Source organism: Capricornis sumatraensis, chromosome 21 (assembly GCF_032405125.1).
Source record: "Capricornis sumatraensis isolate serow.1 chromosome 21, serow.2, whole genome shotgun sequence".
NCBI lineage: Eukaryota > Metazoa > Chordata > Mammalia > Artiodactyla > Bovidae > Capricornis > Capricornis sumatraensis.
Window position 1 is genome coordinate 3,044,706 of NC_091089.1, and position 19,265 is coordinate 3,063,970.

Genomic DNA, 19,265 nt, shown 5'->3' on the forward strand with positions numbered 1-19,265 from the left:
GCGTCCCCGGAGAGGTGGTCGGCCGCGTACAGTGTTACCGGACCCCGCGGTGTACACTGAAGCTTGGGAACGGCTGACCTACCTGACGAAGTAACAGACGCTGATGGAGCTCCTTAGCTTGAGACGCCTGGACTCGGTCCCCGTTTCCGCAGCAGTTTCGCAGAGAAAGAGTTCACCGACGTGCTCATGAGACTGGTTCGAGAGTTTCATTAGGTCAGCTCTTGCCAACTTCTCGTGATTAGCGTGGACGCCAGACGTCTTCCGAGGGCTCCCGCAGCCCTCAGGGGCGGACTGTCCGGCAGAACCCGAGCGGGCTTCAGCATCTGGGGGCGGGGGGTGGGGGCTGCCTGCTGCCTTCTCGGGGCACTAAGCACCGGCCAGCAGGAGCCGGGTTGGCCCGTTTCCGTTTGTAAGATGAGGACTGAGCTTGCAAGCCCGCGCCTTTCTGCGCCCTTCCGCTCCCTCTCACCCCTCTGCCTTTTTCCATCCCTGACTTGCTCCACTGCGCCCGCCTCACTGCCCCGGGACACACTCTCCTGTCGCATGCTGGAAAGGACCCCGGAGACAAAAGGAAGGCAACAACCCCATAGGTAGCCAGAAAACAGCCTGCCCACCGGGGTATCTGCAGGTCAGGTGTGTAATAGGATGCGCAGTTCCCAACTGAAGGCTCCCTCTTCCCATGATGGGCTCCGCCCCGCAGATATGGGGGGTGCAGCAGAGATTAGGACCTCGGGCTGCCTCTGGCTGTACCATTTACCTTCTCATCAACAGTGTGCAAGTGTTCACATTTCTCCACATCCTCGCCAACGCTTGTAATTCTTTTTAATACTAGCCATCCTAATGGATGAGTTGCTATCTTGTAGTTTTATTGTTCCTAATGTCCTATTGTTCCATCGTCCCTAATGATGAGTGCTGTTGAGCATTCTTTTCATATGGTTACTGGTCATTTGTACATCTCTGGAGAGAATTCTACTTAAGTTCCTTCGCCTGTTTTTGAATTGTTTTGTTGCCACTTGTGTTGTAAGCACTATCCATTCTAGATTTTAATTCCTTATCAGACATGATTTGCAAGTATTATCTCCCATTCTGTGGATTGCCTTTTTATTTCATTGATAGTGTCTTGGCACAAAAGATTCTCACAAAGTCCAACTTGCCTGTTTCCTTTTGATGCCTATGCCTTTTGTGTCATATCCAAGAAATCAATGCCAAATTGAGTGTTTTGAAGCTCTAGTCCTGTGTTTTCTTTTAAAAGTTTTAGTGTTAAGTCTTTATGTGGCTTGTGGGATCTTAGTTCCTCAACCAGGGGTTGAACCCATGCCTTTGGCAGTGAAAGCATGGACTCCCAATCACTGGACTGCCAGATAATTCTCTATATTGTTGTCTTACATTTAGGTCTTTGATACTCCTGAGAAATATATGCTGGTCAAGAAGTTAGAACTGGACGGGGAACAATAGACCAGCTCAAAATTGGGAAAGGAGTATGACAAGACTGTATATCATCAGTCTTATTTAACTTACACGTAGAGTACATTAAGAAAAATGCCAGGCTGGATGAATCACAAGCTGGAATCAATATTGCCAGGAGAAATACCAACTTCAGATATGCAGATAACACTCTATTGGCAGCAAGTGAAGAGCAACTAAAGAGCCTCTCGATGAGGGTGAAAAAAAGACAGTGAAAAAGCTGGCTTAAAACTCAACATTCAAAAAAAAAAAAAAAAGACCATGGCAGCCAGTTCCATCATTTCATGGCAAATAGAAGGGGGAAAGGTGAGAGATGTTATTTTCTTGGCCTCCAAAATCATTGTGGTGATTGCAGCCATGAAATTAAGATGCTTGCTCCTTGAAAGGAAAGCTATGACAAACCTAGACAGCATAACAAAGAGCAGAGACATCACTTTGCCAACAAAGGTTCAAAGCTATGGTTTTTCCAGTAGTCAGGTAAGGATGTGAGAGTTGGACCATAAAGAAGCCTGAGAGCTGAAGAACTGATGCTTTCAAATTGTGGTGCTAGATTCTTAAAGTCCCTTGGACAGCAAGGAGCTCAAACCAGTCAATCCTAAAGGAAATCAACCCTGAATGTTCACCAGGACTGATTCTGAATCCTCAATACTTTGGCCACCAGATGCAAAGAGCTGACTCATTGGAAAAGACCCTGATGCTGGGAAAGATTGAGGGCAGGAGGAGAAAAGAGTGGCAGAGGTTGAGATGGTTAGATAGCACCACTGACTCAATGGATATGAATTTGAGCAAACTCTGGGAGATAGTGGAGGACAGAGGAGACTAGTGTGCTGCAATCCACAGGGTTGCAAGAGCTGGACATGACTTAGTGACTGAAAAAATGTCCAACTTCATACTTGTTTTGGTCATGGCACTTGCTTAGTTCCCTGACCAGGGATTGAACCCTTGCTCCCTGCGTTGGAAGTATGGAGTCTTAACCACAGGACTGCCAAAAAAGTCCCCCACTTTCACACTTTTGTATGTGGTATCTAGCTTTCCCAGCATCATTTATGGAGACTTCCCTTTCTCCATTGTTTCCTTTGTCCACTAAACGATCTTGGTACCTTTGTCAAAAACCATCTGGCAATTTATGTGATGGTTCATTTCTGGGCTATTCTATTCCATTAGTTTATATGTCTGTCTTAAAGCCAACACCTAGTTTTGATTACTGTTGTTTTTGCAGTAAGTTTTCAAACTGGAAAATGAAAGTCATCCAGTTTAATTCCTTTTTCAGGATTGTGCTGACTGTTCAGAATCTCGAGATTCCTTATGAAATATAGTATAAGCTTGACAATTTCTAGAGAAAAAAAAAATCAAGATTTTGACAGACTGTACTGATCTGTAGAGTGCTTTGAGTAATACTTATGTTTTCCTAAGTCTTCCAATCAGTTAACTTCTTTCAGCATGTTTTGCAGTTTTCATTGTACAAGTCTTTCTCCTTTATGCTTAACTCCTAAGTATTTCTTTTTTGGCAGTATTGTAAATATTATTGTAATATCAGGTCTTGGGTTGTTGTTGTTTTTGCCATACCATATGGCTTGTGGGATCTTAGTTCTCCAACCATGGATTGAACCTAGGCCCCAGCAGCGAAAGTGCAGAGTCCTAACCACTAGACTGTCAGGGAATACCCTGTAATCACTTTCAGATCACTCATTGCTGATGTATAGAAACGTCACAGCTTTTTGTGTGCTGACTTAATCTTACTGCTTTGCAGGGCTCATTTATTAGATCTAACAGCTTTTCTTTGGTGTGGTATCTTTAAGATAGTCTATGTATAACACCATATCATCTGCAAACAGACCATTTACTTTTCCCTCTCTAATTTGTAGGCCTTTTCTTTTCGCTGCCTAATTTCTCTGGCTGGAACTTTCAGGACTATGTTGAATAGAAACGGTTTAAACAGGCAGGCATCTTGGTCTTGCTGCTGACCTTAGATGAAAAGCTTTCGGTCTTTTACCACTGGGTATTGTTTGCTATGGATTTTCTAATATAGATTTTATATTAAGGCAGTCTCCTTCCATTCCTATTTTGTTGAGTGTTTTTTCATGACAGGTGTTGAATTTTTTTTTTTGCATCATTTGAGATCATGTGGTTTTTCCAATCATTTTGTTGATGTGGCATGTAACACTGACGACTTTCCTGTGTTGAACTTTTGCATTTCAGGGATATATCCCACTTGGTCATGGTGTTTAATCCTCTTGATATGCTGTTGAATTCTGTTTGCTAGTATTCTGTTGATGATTTTCACATCAATGCTCATAAAGCATACTGGATTTCACTTTTCTTGGTCGTGTGTGTGTGGCTTTGGTGTTGGAGTTATACTGGCCTTCTAGAATAACGTGGTAAGTGTTCTCTCCTCATTTTGGGGGGAGAATAGTTAGCATACTATTATGAGCTCTGTTACATGGACAGCCCTGCCAGGCTTTGACAGTTACATCTAGAATTCAGGCAGGATTTCACAAGGACTTTCCTCACGTCTCAGTGGTTCTTCCTCCACTTTTGCTTTTCTGGTCACTAAAACACCCACACCCCACTACTGGTGGCTTGTGACCAAGATTCACGTGTATCTGATGTAATCTGCTTTGAAGACCCAGTAGTTGAGCATGGGAGCCAGATGGGGACAGTGACTCCTCCCGAGCCTCCTTGGTCCCAGTAACGTGTGACACAGGCATCCAGCCCGCAAGCCAGTTTGCAAGTCGTGGGTCTGAGCAGGGACCGACATCAGGAGCTCAACTTCTGGAAACGGAAGGACCAGTCTACACAACAAACACGCCACCACCACCGTGATGACGTTTGGTTGCTCTTCATGCAGCTCTCAGCCCACCCAGAACACGCGTCACCTACAGGGGCCTCTCCCCACTGCACTTCACCGACTCATGTCTGCAGAACCCACATCAAGCGCTTCTCCAAAGTCAGTTCATGGACCATCTGCAGAGTGGAGACACAGGGGATTTTATGTTTGGGGCTGAGTGAAGAGACTTTATTGAACATTTCAGAGTTCCTTCCGTACATATTCTTCGCAGAGCAGCTTACTTTAATAAGCTGGATCTAATAATGTCACAGTTCATGTTGAGAGGTGCTATGCATAAGTCAGTTTGAAAATGAAGATAATGCGGCAGGGACCTGCATTCTCTAAAACTGGGAACCGACATGCAGAGCTAAATGAAATAGTGTAGGGTGCAAGTTTTTCCTTCAGCTACTGAAAACTCTGAGGTCTTCAAACACTGGTGAGACTACCTGCATGCACTTCAGAGGGTAAAGTCAAACACTGAATGGCTAACTCAAGAGCTGCTGCTCACACAGCAGGTTCAGTGAAGCTCCTGGTTAGACAGAGCTGTTTTCTAGGGAAAGTGGAGTCCAGGCTGCTGCTGCTGGGATGCTACTAGAGGAGAGTCCGTTGGCACCCGGAGCTGCCATCCCCGGGGAATGTGACAGCACCTCCCTTCTGCCCTCTGCACCTGGGGCTCAGAATCGGTCCTGACACCGTACATGGCTGTTCTAGGAGGGAAGACAGCAAGATTCCTCTCACCAAGACTCAGGGCCCAGCAGCCGGAAGGCTACCAAGAGCCTTGCACTGAGACACTGCACTGAGTGTCAGCTGGGTGGGCTACAAAGGGAAGGGGTGTGTGTGTGCATGTGTGTGCTTTCACACTGAGACACTGTGCTGTGTGTATGTCTGAGTGTATATGAGTCTGTATGAGAGTTGGGAGGACTACAAAGGGAAGGTGTAGAGGTATGTGTGTGCGCGTGCACGTTCTCACACTGAGATACTGTGTTGAGTGTGTGTCTCAATGTGTGTGAGTGTGAGAGATGGGAGAACTACAAAGGGAAGGTGCCCTGAGGTCTAGGGAAGCTTGCTGCCATCCCGCTGGTCGTGGCCAGTTTGGGGCTGTCTCTGCTGCAGGGCAGGGCTTCCTCCCAACGGAAGCTACAGAAGACGACACAGCTTTCCTTCAACACGAAGGCTACAGCAGCACCATGAACTTTCAGGTAGAACTGAGATGGCATTTCTCCAGCCTCCAAGGGCACGTGTGTGAGCTCTGGTTCCAGCCTGGCAAGACAAGAGCACCAGAAACACCCCGGAGGCACCCCCAGTCCTTCGAGGCAGGCGCTCCCACGTGCGCCACACCACCCGTCAGCGCAGGTCCCGTGCACATCCTCACACTGGCTAGTCCTCCTTCTGGACATCTCTGGTCTGGACAAGAGGCTGTGTGAGCACCCACCTTCCTAAGGAAACACCCACACAGGTACCCACACCCCTCCAAGGCACCACACGCACCAGCCGCACAGCCATGTGCCCAGAGCGGGTACGCACATGGCTGGCCGGTGTCCCAGGACACTTGCTGGCCCTCCAGCAGGGGCCGCATCCCTGCCGGGCACTGCACCTCGTCCCAGGTGCCGACAGGGAACGGAGCATCCAGGCCACACCACTGCTGCTGGGATATGGGCAACCTTCCCAAGAGATGTTATGAGAAGGGGGATCACACACCCTGAAAGCCGCGCTACAAACGTCTCTTCTGTATCTCAGCAGGAACCCTTCTCCAATCATCTGAACTGGGTTGGTAGCATTTTCAGTACTTCAAGGGTGACACTTGGTGAGTCGAGACGCCCCAAGTTTAGGACACATTCTCTGTGTCAGACTCAGATGGTTATTTCCTAACGAGGCTCATCTAACACACGCACTGTTTGGAAGTCACAGAACAGAATCTCACATTCAGAAGAACTCGTCGGCAACTCAGGGCCAGGACTGACATCTCCATCAAAAGGCACTAATATGGCGCTAACCTGACTGCGGAGAGGACAGCCATTTACAGTACAAGGTGAACGAAGCAGGCAAAGCAGCACCTCTGTGAACAGAGGCCACATGTGCATCCCAGGACTCAAGTGTCCACGTGTATGCGTGTCCAGGAAGACCAGGGGAGCACGGCAGCCACGGATCTGGGGGCTGTGGAGAAACCAGTGAGTGAGCAAACGTGCACACGTGGATCCCAAATAAGGAAGCCTGACTGCTCGCCATACACCAAGAGGGTTTTACACCCTTCCCACAGGCCTCCCCTGCAACACTGCACAAAGGGTGCAGACGGCACCCACAGTGCGCACGCGCCCGGAGCCAGGGCACGATCCACTGCCTCCTGGTCCTTTCTCTCCAACTCAGTTCCTGCTCTGCTTCCTGGAGCCCCACTCGTACCCTGGGGCGCACTCCTCAGGAGGCCCCTCGATCGTCCAGGGGCTTGTCACTCCCCACCCTGCAGATAGTTCTTGGGAGAGAGGTCATCGTCCACATGGGGCTTAGCCTTCCTCCTCCTCATCTGCTTCGTCAGGTCAGCCATGTGCTCTGGCCACAGGGGGTCCGTGTTCCCATGCCCTCGGTCTCTCCTCCTCTTGTACTCCAGGATCTGCTTGTTGAGTGCCTCATGGTCAATCCCACACAGGTTCAAGTGTGCAGCAGGGCCCAGGGTATCACTTGGTGAAGCAGCGTCCAGGGCCTCGGGGTCACTGGGGGAGAAGGGGAGTTGTCACACCGGGCACAAATACCACATGGCATACGAACACTCCATCAGCCCCCTGCCCACACACCACGCCGCCACCTCTCCAGTGGGGCTGTGGAGCCAGCACAAAGCGGGCTTTGGTCCAGCGGTCTCCGGTCCAGCACTTCTCAACCAGCACTCCCGGGGCCTGTATGTGGCTCAGGCCCCCACGCTCCTGACGCAGACGTTCTGGGCTGACATCAAGTGTCAATGCTTCCCACTTAAACATGGCTAGGGCACTAGGCTAGTTAAAGAGAATCATGGGGAGCTGGTCTTTAGTTACCTGATGAACCAAAAGAGAAGACAAGTCCATTCTGAGGGCAAAACTAGAGCAATCCTCTCAAAACCCCAATCTGGCCACAGCACGCCCCTCACTCTCAGACCTGGAGGGGCTCCACACCCACAGGCGCTCCACCTGCCTCGCCCAGGTCTGCTCCCCACTGAGCTGGAGCTGGAGACTCACTGCCACTCGAGGCTTCTGCCCTAGCTCAGGGGTCCCCGTGTTGCCCCCCACCCCCAGGCAGGCTGGCTCCTGCAGGCCCCTGAGGCCCTGACGGTGCCCAAGTGATGCACAGATAGATGATCTAAGGACACAGGCTAGACATCCGGCGGAGCTGCTCCCTCACCTGGAATCCTCACGTCACCTTCTTAGAGGCCTACCTTGATGTTCACTGCTTCCTAGCAAAACGCAGGCTCCAAAGACACTGCCATCCACTCACAGCATTCCCCAAGCATTAGAGCAGGCCTGCTGGGAGCAGGCACTCGACATAATGCACGAGGGAACAGGGAGGGTGAGCTGCAACCACCAGCACTCAGCATCCAGGCCCCAGCACTCCCAGTGGGCCCGGAGGCCCTCCTGAGAGCCTCCCCAAGGTGCTGGGTAATTGGCCAGGCTGCCACCGTGGCCTGCCATGGGCCAACCCTGGGTTGGGCCTCAGGTCAAGACCCTAGGGCATAAACCAGGGCCCACTCCCGCTACACTGGGCTGGGGGCGGGCAGGACTATGCAGCAGTTGTGGAAACCAGCACGTCCATAGCTGCATGTGCCCACTTCAGAGATACACGTCCACATGATACCACCTGAAGTCATTTTGCACAAAGTCTTCTTTTTCACCCCGGGGTCCAAAATCAGCAATTGCCAGCAGCCGATCAATCTGAAACGGAACAGACAATGGGTTACTGAAGAGCTGTGCTTCTCCACTGCCTGTGCCCGAGCGGGGCGCCAGCGGACTGCAAGTGTCAGGCCGCGCAGAGCCACGGCCACCTCAGGGCCCGGCTGCGTGACAGGGCTCCCTCCCTGACGTTGCCCATGCCTGCAATCTTAGTTACACTTGTTCTGATAATGAACCGAGTCTTCTCAAAAGACTGTACTTAATGCATGTAAATGTTAGTCAAATTTACAAAGGAACCAGTTAAATATTAGTTGAATTACTGACACTGGTTTCTAATGAGGTTTTGTAAAATGCTTCAATTTTGCCACAGAATTTGCTTGAGGCAAACGTGGCTATGTGGGAGTCACAAAACCCGGCATTTGACTCTAGCTCTGCGCGGTGTGCGGGGCCAAGGCTGGAGATGTACTCTGCTCCTCAGCAGGCCCCAGCGAGGGCCCCCACCTTCACCTGCCTGCTCTGATGCTACCAGGTACTCCCACCCGGGCTGGGCACTGAGGCCTGACCTCCCACTTCAGTGCGAGCCCAGCCAGCCTGACCCACAACGGGGTCCCGACATCCACGTGAAGTCATCACCAACAAGTGATGCTATTAAAACCACAAGGTGAGAAGAGGCAGAACCGGCCACCAGTCCACAGAAAACCCGGCAACAGGATGATGATGCTACCTCGAGGACAAATGGGCCTCCTCTAGTTAAAACTGGGAGTTAACTCACATTCCTGATAGCCAATGGTGCTGAGCAACTCAGTGTGCACACTGGTACTACCGCCAGTAATGAGCACCCCTGAGTGTGAGCACTGGCAGGACCACCAGTGTGGAGCACCCCCGAGAGTTAGCACTAGTAGTACCACTGGTGCTGAGCACCCCTGAGTGTGCCCACTGGCAGAACCACCAGTGCTGGGCAACCCTGAGTGTGATCACTGCCAGTACCAGTAGTTTTGCCGAACTACCTAGATTTCAGTTTGGACACAGCTGATTACCCAGCCTCTTTCAAACATCCAGACCTGTGACCTGAAGACTGCATTCTATCCTGAGAACGCAAAGTAAGCTGTTCGAACTGCAGCGGCAGCAACTACTCGCAACTTTTGTTGCAACCAATATTCGAAATAAACTGACAGAAGACTCCAAGTTTCAGAGTTCAGAGTTTCCAGAACTAATTTCAAATTTCTGTGCCTATCCAAGCTGCTTACCAATGGATGATTTTAAATCTTAAAAATGTACAGAGTCTGAAAAACTCTGTTCTGACTTAGCCAGGGGAAGCAGTGACCATGCCCTTGACGGTCACCTGCCCAAAGCAGAAACCCACTCTGGTCCAGCCTTTACTCCTAACTATAGTGAGACAGAGTGCAGGGCAATGCAGCCAGCCATGGCCTGACCTTCCCTTGATGGCTCCACATGCAGGACCCGCCATCACCATGTGGCTCGTGTCCGACCCTTCAGCACTTCCCTTGAGCACGTGTGGTAGAACAGACAGGCATGAAGTGGACAAAGGCCGCCCTAGAGACACACAAGCATACAGGTGGGAGCATATACCCTCCCTCCAGTGACTTTTCTGGAAAGGAACTTACACAGCCAGGGAGCACCTTGCAACTATGAAATCTTCCTCCACAGAGAGTGAGATGAGTCACAGTTCAGTGAGAGCAGGGAGCCCACCCTCCGGGACAGGCTGGGCTCCTCCCACAGCCCCGCATGGGGACTCCTGCTGGGGTCTGCACACCACAGCCGAAACCCCACCTGGGCTGACAAGCGGCTCTGCATCTTCACTCCTGCTCCCCTTCTAGCGAGGAAACCACACACCCACGAGGCTATTATCCAAATAATGTTTCCAGTATAGGTTGTATGATGAGAAATGAGACAGCAATGTACAACTGGATCTTTGTCCTCTGTGGACCTACGCACTACCTAGTCTTACACTGAACATGCCACCGAATCCTCCTGCAGCGCTGCAGGCTTCTTCAGTGAACCTGTGAAGGTGTAAGACACCTCAATAACCCAGGAACTACCACCAGATGGAAAATGCATGTACATTAACAGGTTTTTAACCTCTAAAACCTGTACTTAAAACAAGGAAAACAACTACGAAACAATGACAGTTCCAGGACAGAACGTAAGTGTGTCAGCCTTGACGGTGTAAAGTAACCACAGACAGACTGAAACCCAGGGAAGCGAGAGGAGGCGGCACACTCAGTGGGCAGTTCTGACTGCGTCACGTTTATGAACCGAGAGACAGGGTTGCAGTTTTTGAGTGTGATACTCAAACTACAACTATGGGGTTGTCGTTGACAGTGATACCGACGAGCATCAAAAAATTAAAGCTAGGCAATGTGGCTTCCTCTGGGGAACCAGGCTGAGGACAGGGGCACAGGAGCCCTACTTTTCATTTGTACCTTTCCAAATATTACCTTTTAAAATCTGTACACAGTATTCTTTTGAATATTTAAAACTTCAACGTAAAGCTTTACACATACAAAAGTTGACACAGTAAAGAGGCAATTATGTAAAAGCCTTACCTCCATCACAGCTGCGTATTTTTTGTCCTGAACAAACACTATAGGCGGCACATTCCTCAGGGTCTGCTGGGACATCAGAAGATGCCTGGAGAGAAAATAGGGTCTGAGCAGCTGAGGTGACATCTGGCGGAGGGGTGCCAGAAATAGAAATGTCATCCCACAAAGAGGTGAGACATGAGTTTTGTTCATCACAGTATTCAAAGATGAAGTCTTCCTTAGCCAACTGCCACATTTCAACAGGGGTATAAAACTTGGGATGGCCTGCCGGGCATCACTGCCAGCTTCCTGTCCCTCCACTTACGCCACCAGCAGCAGCACCACAGAAGGGTGGCCGCCAGCCCCCCACCACCAGATGCCAGACACAAGAAACACTGCTGGGACATGCAAGCACAGCTGCTCAGCGACAGAGCTGGCACCCAGTCACGCGGAGACCTTTACACTGAAGCCTGGCGGTCCAAAGAGGTGGGAAACGTTCTGTTCAACTGCCTTTTCTGATTGCTGCTGCTGCTTAGTCGCTTCAGGCGTGTCCGACTGTGTGCGACCCCATGGACTGTAGCCCACCAGGCCCCTCTGTCCATGGGATTCTCCAGGCAAGAACACTGGAGTGGGTTGCCATGCTCTCCTCCAGGGGATCTTCCCGACTCAGGGATCAAACCCATGTCTCCTGCACTGCAGGTGATTCTTTACCACTGAGCCACCAAGGAAGCCCCACTTTTCTGATTACCTAAAAGCTAATCAGAAAACGATGCTGTTATCTCAACACTTGTTGGAAATCTCTCGTTTTCTCGTTTTCCTGTGAAATGTAAAAACTGAGAGTGACTGACCACTCTCTGATGCCCGGCTTCAGAGAGCACAACACTGCGAGGGATGCAGAGCGGCTGAAGCAAGAACACCAGACCCGCAGGACCCTGCTCGCAGTACCTACCCCCTCGCCTTCTAGAAGGGAAGCATGGGGCTTCCCTGAGGTCCAGGGGTCAAGAACCCTGGTCCAGGAAGAGCCCACACCCCTGGGGCAACTAAGTTCGTGAGCCCCAACTATGCAGCCTGTGCTCCGGAGCCCGTGCTCTGCGACAAGAGCTGCCCCCGCTCCCCACGGCTGGAGAAAGCCCGTGTGCAGCATCAAAGACCCAGAGCAGCCAAAAATAAATAAAACTTTACGCAGAAAAATGAAAGCCTGCCATTCAGTAGAGGCAGGAGGCCCAGGGAGAAAGGAGAGAAGCATGGAGAAAGCCCAGTTCTGAGGTTTGCCACGTTTTAAAGCCTGAGGAGAAAACTGAGTAACTTTTTTCCTACCACCCAGCTCAATGGTTCTCACAATTTTTGGTCTCAGAACCCCCTTTATACTCTTAACAATTACTGAGGACACCAAAGACCTTTTGTTTATGTGGGTTACATTAATCAATACTTAACACATTAGAAAGTGAAGCTGAAAAATGTAAAAATATGTATTCATTAATTCATTTAAAGTAACAGCTGTATTTTAAATGAGATTAAAAAGAGTGACACTGCTTACATGGTTTCAAATTCCTTTGAAACCCAGCATAATGGAAGCCAGCTAGCTTCTCACCTCTGTATCTGCATTCAATCTGTCCTACTCTTTTGCTTAAAAAAGAGGGAAATGTAAGCTCACGGATCAGAAACTGAAAAAGGAAGAGTATGTGAACAGCCCTTCAGAAAGGGGTCGATGTTCTCTGATGCTACACAGAATCTCAACAAAAGTAGTTTATTTAAGGCTGCAATGTGGAATCTGAAACCAGATGGATGGACAAGTCACTCTCTGTACATTAAAATCCTGTGATCCTCTTGCCCTCTGAATTGACCTTTCCCCATTGTTGATTCTGTAACATCATACATTGGTATTTTTCAGAATGATGATGCACTTTACAATATATCGTCTCCAATCTCATCAAAAGGGTCTTATAAACGGCAAAGCTGTCAAATTCACGGTAGTGGGTACAGGCTTTCTAAAATTCTCATTTTCACTGAAAGCTTGCATTTTATCACTGGTCAAACATGATCAGTTGTTTTCTTGAAGTTACAGGTTCACTTTACTCACTTTGGAGAAAATGTCTGTCAAATTCCTACATCTTAATAACCATAGTTGGTTCACTTGTTCTTCCAAGTGAAAAATGTGTATTCCGGGTCACAATCAGCAACCACAATATTTTTCCAAGACAACCACCAGGACTTCATACTTTCCACCACAGATACTAAAAAGATGTGCTGAAGGGTCAGATTTAATAAAGGGAGTAACTTCTGCTTATTCACCAAGGGTATTCTTAATGAAGCTGGCAGCTGATTACCGTGAGTACATGCTGACGCCACAGTGACGACCAGGACATCCTCAGTGCAAATGTCCACACAGCGAGAAAGGAAAACCACACCTCACCATGAAAACAGCTCTAACCTCATGAACATCCCCCCACAAAGGACCTCAGGGGTTCCTGGGGAACCAGGCCCCACTTAGAGAACCACTGACCTGGCTTGTGGCTTACAAGAAGATGTGAATTCTGCTCTGAAATTCAAGAAAACACTTCCCAAATTTTCCTTAAAAGCAAAAGTGGTGAACACACCAGCCGGCAGGCAGGGTCAGGCAGACGGCTCACCTCATGTGCGCAGCACTCCTCCGCAGGACGGCCTCCGTGTGTGCGTTCTGAGTCTCAGAGAGGGTCGCCCTCCAGAAGACGCGGCAGGCAGAGAAGTCTGAAGTCAGAGAGACCTGAGCCCCCCACCCCCGCCCCAAATCACTGTCAGTTCACCTGGGCTCTCGCGGACAGAGGGGGTCAGGAGATAGGCACTAACCCAAGGGCAGTCCTGGCTTCGCCCCCAGCACCAGCGCCCAGTGCCAGGGCCCCAGGCCCCTGCTGCTCCCCGCGCCCTGACCTGACTCCAGTCCCCGCCCCACCCCAGAAGAGCCTCAGTGCCCTCTGCCCTCCCTGGGTGAACCCACTCCACCCTGAGGGTGAAGCTGGCAGGAGCCAGCTCCCCGTCCTTACCCCGAGGGGAAGGCACACAGGCCACCATTCATCTGAGCCAGGTCTTCCTCTGATGACCCGCCTCGCCCCAGGCAGAGGACCAGGCGCTATCTGTGCCTGACCCCATGCCTTCCTCCCGACACCTCAAGGCGCACACTGAGCCTCCCTCCTGCCTCTCCCAAGCACGAGGCGCCTGCCGGGGTGTGAGGTCCCGTGGCTACCTTGCAGAGCTCCACGTTCAGGTCGCACAACTCCTGGCTCACTTCAGGGGTGCACAGCAAGTCTGTGAGCGCTTTGTAGAGGAGGCCGTTCAGGGCCCGCAGGCGTACCTGGTCTTCCTTCCGGGTTCTCCGAGAGGTGCTCTTCGTCAGGAACTCCAACTGGGAGGACTTGTGGGTCTCCATCAAGAAGAAAATGCCAACATTACACAGAGGCCAACATGACACCTATACGCGAACCTTACTGACGAGGGTCACCCTCAGCCACCTTAGCTTTCATGAGGATATACCTCATTTTACAGACCTGGACCCATCTAGATTTTACCTAGCATCCCTTCAAAATTAAAAGTATGGCCAAGTACATATATTTTTCCAAAAAAATTCTTAGTGAAATGTAATCCACATACCATAAAATTATCCCTCTTAAAAAGTACAATTCAGTGGTTTCCAGTATCAGTTCAGTTGCTCAGTTGTGTCCGACTCTGCAACCCCCATGGACTGCAGCACGCCAAGCTTCCCTGTCCACTACCAACTCCTCAAGCTTACTCAAACATCGAGTCAGTGATGCCATCCAACCACCTCATCCTCTTGTCCCCTTCTCCCCCTGCCTTCAGTCTTTCCCAGCATCAGGGTCTTTTCCAATGAGTCAGTTCTTCACATCATGTGGCCAAAGTATTGGAGCGCCAGCTTCAGTCCTTTCAATTAATACTTAGGACTGATTTCCTTTAGGATGGACTGGTTTAATCTCCTTGCAGTCCAAGGGACTCTCAAGAGTCTTCTCCAACACCACAGTTCAAAAGCATCAATTCTTCACCCCTCAGCTTTCTTTATAGTCCAACTCTCACATCCATACATGACTACTGGAAAAACCATAGCTTTGACTAGACGAACCTTTGTCGGCAAAGTAATGTCTCTGCTTTTTAATATGCTGTCTAGGTTTATCATAGCTTTTCTTCCAAGGAGTAAGTGTCTTTTAATTTCATGGCTACAGTCACCATCTGCAGTGATTTTGGAGCGCAAGAAAATAAAGTCTGCCACTGTTTCCTTTGTTTCCCCATTTATTTGCCATAAAGCGATGGAACCAGCTGCCGTGATCTTTTTTTGAATGTTGAGTTTTAAGCCAGCTTTTTCACTCTCCCTCTTTCAGTTTCATCAAGAGCCTCTTTAGTTCCTCTTTGCTTTCTGCCATAAGGGTGGTTTCATCTGCATATCTGAGGTTATTGATATTTCTCCCGGCAATCTTGATTCCAGCTTGTGCTTCATCCAGCATGGCATTTCACATGATGTACTCTGCATGTAAGTTAAATAAGCAGGGTGACAATATACAGCCTTGATGTACTCCTTTCCCAATCTGGAACCAGTTTGTTATCCCATGTCCGGTTCTAACTGCTGCTTCCTAACATGCATGCAGATTTCTCAGGAAGGAGGTAAGGTGGTCCCATTTCTAAGAATTTTTCACAGTTTGTTGTGATCCACACAGCCAAAGGCTTTAGTGTACTCAGTGAAGCAGTAGGTTTCTAGTATACAGTGTATTTTTTTCCAAAAGGGACCATTCGTTACATACACTTCCAGGATATACATACAATGTATTTCAGAGATACTGCAGGTTCCTTCCAGACTATTACAATAAAGCAGATATCACAGTACAGTGAGTCACACAATTTTTCTGGATTCCTGATGCATATAAGTTATGTCTGCACTACAGTGTAGTCTATTAAGCGTGCAGTAACAATATATCTAAAGAAAACATACACGCCTTAAACTGAAAACACTTTATTGCTAAAACATGCTGACACTGACCTGCCAAAGCAGAAATACCACAGACCTCAATCCGTAAAAAACACAGTAACAAACGCAACACAAGGAGTGCCTGCATACCTACACATATCTGTGTTACACACACACAACCTGAATGGATGTCACCATGTTAGAATCTGATAACAGATACGACATTCCGGAAAACCGTGCTGTAATTTTTTTAAAGGTCAAATCCCCACGTTAGCAGTGATGCAGGCTCACCCCTCCAGTACTGATGCAGACGGACCACAGGCTGGAGTGCTGCCCAAAGCAGGGCCTCCTGCCCTCTAAGATACCAAAATGCTCGTCACTGCTCCTCCTACTTACCAAGTGAGAGCCCAAGGAAGGACCTTCATACCAGAACTTCTTCCTGTGGGAGAAAGTGAGAACTCTTCTGGATACAATGGCAAATTGGGTAAGAAACAGTTACAAACGCTAACTGTAGGTTATGATATCATCGCTGTTTCTAAAGGGCTAAGCCTGAACATACAGGTTAAGTTCCTGGGGTTCTAAAAGATTTAGATATCCACCTGACAGCAGCATGGGTTTTTGGGGAGAGACAGGAGGCAGTTTTAATTCAGCTCAAAGTTTTACCTAAAGTCTACTTCTAGTCCCAAAGATGGAGAAAGTGGATCTTAAAAACACACCTACCACATGCACGACAGCACTGTCCTACTCAACAAAGCTGCTGCCTGGGACCTGGTTAACAACTGACACGGTCACACATCGACAGCTAGGTCGGCAGAGGGCAAATGGGAGAGCCAGGCTCCTGACTGCTGCAGACAAGCAAGGGAAGGGGGTGAGGACCACCTGGGCACCAGCAGATCAGAGATGGAGGTCAGCAGGAACTCAAGTTCCACTACTTACAGCTACAGGTGGTGACATGGAAAAACATTTATAGATAAGCATATACCCTCGGCTTAACCTGAACACATATTGTTTTCACTTTGTCAGCTGAAAGGGTATAAAAGACAAATACCCCAGGAGCAATGACATACTCAGCTCCAGATCATGGTTCTGATGCCAGTGTCCAGTGAAGAAACCAGACAGAGCTCCTTGCAGAAGTGGCTGGTTCTAGCACTGAGGCATTCTGTAGCGCCATAAAATAAAGAAGTGCTAATAAATTTCTTTAAATGTAAAAACTACTTCAAGGGTTTCCCTGGTGGTCTACTGGCTAAGAATCTGCCTGCCAACACAGGGGACACGGGTTTGATCCCTGATTCTAGAAGATCCCACATGCCACAGAGCAACTAAGCTACTGAGCCCACACGTCCTAGAGCCTGCAATGAGAAGCTGCTCACCGCAGCTAGAGAGTAGCCCCCTCTCCCCACAACTAGAGAAAGCCTGCGGGCAGCAACAAAGACCTAGCACAACCAATAAATAAATAAAATAAAATAGATAAAAACTACTTCAAAACCCCTAACAATGAGGCATGTCAAAGGAACATAGGAGCCACCTGAAAGAGCTACCAATGGTCCAAAGCTGGAACAACTGGAGCAAAAGTAGTAATGGGTTCTAAGCCATGGGTGCATATTGATAGGAATTAACAAATGGACTAAAAGAGACACACGTTCCATCAAAACTCTCAATAATTCATGAACCTAACTCACACTACTCCTTAGGTGTGAGTGGCATACAGTAACTTTCCCTCAAAGACGACAGTATGGAATCAGAGCAGGGGAGGTAACTTTACAGTGGATAAACTTTGACAGACACAAAGGACCCCAGTCAATGATCAAGACCAACATCAACAGAGATAAACCATGTTGATATGTATGTGTTCATATGTGTAATGATGTGATGAAACCGTCACTTTACATGTATCGTCTTCCCCCCAAACCAAAACCCCAGTATAATCAAGAGAAAAACATCACACCAGTACCAACAGAGAGGCATTCTACAAATATCTAACCAGTGCTCCTCAAACTGTGGAGGTCATCAAGCACCAACAGTTGGAGAAACTAACACTGTGAAGAGGAATCTGAAAAGATTTCCCTGGATAGGATACTGGAACAGAAAAAGGACAGGGTAAAAGGAAGGAAAGGTGCATAAAGCTCGGACTTTAGTTAATAATAATGAATCAGTGCTGGTTCATCCATTCTAACACATGTGCCACACCAACATAAAAGACTAATACAGGGGAAACTGTACTCATATGGGAACTCTACTCATCTTCGCCAATCTAAAACTTCTTAAAAACAAAACATATACATATATACACTTACACACATCTGCAATAGAATCAAAATGATATGGAAATTAACAATAATTTATTATACTTATCTCTTATACAACGCAAACTATCCTGATTTTTTTTAACTCTTCAAAAAATGCTCACAGAGAAAGCATTAATGTCGAAAGGCAATTTTTACGTATTTTTCTTATTTCCCTATGATGAAACCGCTCTCCCGACAAAACGCTTCTAAAAGTAAGAATCACCATCCCTCGGTGTCTGTAAGGAACCGGTTCTAAGACCCCACAAACACCAAAATTCGAGGATGCCCAACGCGTTGCGTTTGCTCACAAACTCCGCGCATCCTCCTGGACACACTAAGTCATCGCTAGGTTACTTACCATACCTAATCCCATGTAAATGCTACCAAAACAGTTGCCAGCAAGGCAAGCTCAGGTTGTGTTTTTTTAAAACTTCGTGGAATTTCTTCTGAATAGTTTCAATCCAAGGTTGGTTGAATCCGAGGATTTGGAACCTCGGACCCACGGTGGAAGGTAAACATCACTTTGCTTTAAAAGCTCACTTTGCTTTTAACAGACCTAAAATCATCACAACTGTATCAAAGTAAAGAAAAAAGGCAGGGAGGAAAAACTGCAAACGGCAGCCGTGACGGGTGGCTTTCACACGCAGAGACTGCGCTCAGACTTGGCTGCGCGCTCGGGCGCCTACTAGCGCCCAGGCGGAGGCCTCACCCTTGAGGAACCCCATCGGGGCCACCGCCCCAACGCCCTCCACCCAACTCGGGAACATTACTTGGTTTTCGAAGCAAATTTCTTGAGCAGGTTCTTGCCACAGGACACAGGCGAGCTGTGCAGACCTCGAGCACCGCTGAGGAGCCCCAAGTAAAGCCCTGGCCGCCCCCTGAGAGCGGCCCACATGTTTGCTCAGCGACTACGGACAAATGGCGACGCAAGGCGGGGCGACGGTGACGAGCAGGCATGGGGCGGGGCAAAGCCAGACGGGGCGACCTTTGCGGGGAGATGCGGGCAGGAAGACAAACGCGGCGGGGTTGTGACCAAGACGTGGGCGGGGCAACGTTGCCAAGGAGACGTAGAGCGGAGAGAAGCGAGGCGGGGCGACGTGTGGGGCGGAGCTACGCTTGCGCGGCGTCGGCAAGGTGACGTTGCCAAGGAGACGTAAAGCGGAGCGACGCTGAGCGGTTCGGTGTGCGGGGTAGGATACTTTGACAGGGGCGTGGGTGTGGGCGGTGTACTGTTGCCAAGGAGACGGGGCGAGGAGCGCTCGGGCGGAGCGAAATATAGGCGGGGCTATACTGACGAGGAGACGGCGGGGCGTCGTTGCCAAGAAGGCGTGGAGCAGAGAGAGACGCGGTGCA

The 19,265-nt window shown here is 49.1% G+C and overlaps 1 protein-coding gene across 2 annotated transcripts; it reads right to left on the reverse strand.

Moving 5' to 3' along the window:
* Positions 1-4,525: 4,525 nt before the first annotated feature.
* RBFA (ribosome binding factor A) lies at positions 4,526-18,807 on the reverse strand. 2 transcript variants are annotated; one of them, XM_068993715.1, is made up of 8 exons: positions 18,683-18,807; positions 16,024-16,066; positions 13,903-14,079; positions 13,313-13,425; positions 10,707-10,791; positions 8,108-8,181; positions 6,689-6,996; positions 4,526-6,445 (listed from the first exon to the last, which is right to left on the reverse strand). In XM_068993715.1, exons 1-7 carry the CDS (start codon positions 18,805-18,807, stop codon positions 6,735-6,737), a joined length of 879 nt encoding a protein of 292 aa, XP_068849816.1. In that variant the 3' UTR covers positions 4,526-6,445; positions 6,689-6,734. The 2 variants fall into 2 exon arrangements, with proteins under 2 accessions (XP_068849816.1, XP_068849815.1); XM_068993714.1 differs by having other exon boundaries at positions 4,526-6,996.
* Positions 18,808-19,265: the final 458 nt, after the last annotated feature.

Excerpts from the sequence above, each read along its gene's own strand:
- RBFA (XM_068993715.1), bottom strand. The coding sequence starts at position 18,807 with ATGTGGGCCGCTCTCAGGGGGCGGCCAGGGCTTTACTTGGGGCTCCTC. Across the intron at positions 14,080-16,023 it reads CTTCCTTGGGCTCTCACTTG|ACCCACAAGTCCTCCCAGTT; the intron begins GTAAGTAGGAGG and ends TTCTTGATGGAG. Across the intron at positions 6,997-8,107 it reads TTTGTGCAAAATGACTTCAG|TGACCCCGAGGCCCTGGACG; the intron begins GTGGTATCATGT and ends CTTCTCCCCCAG.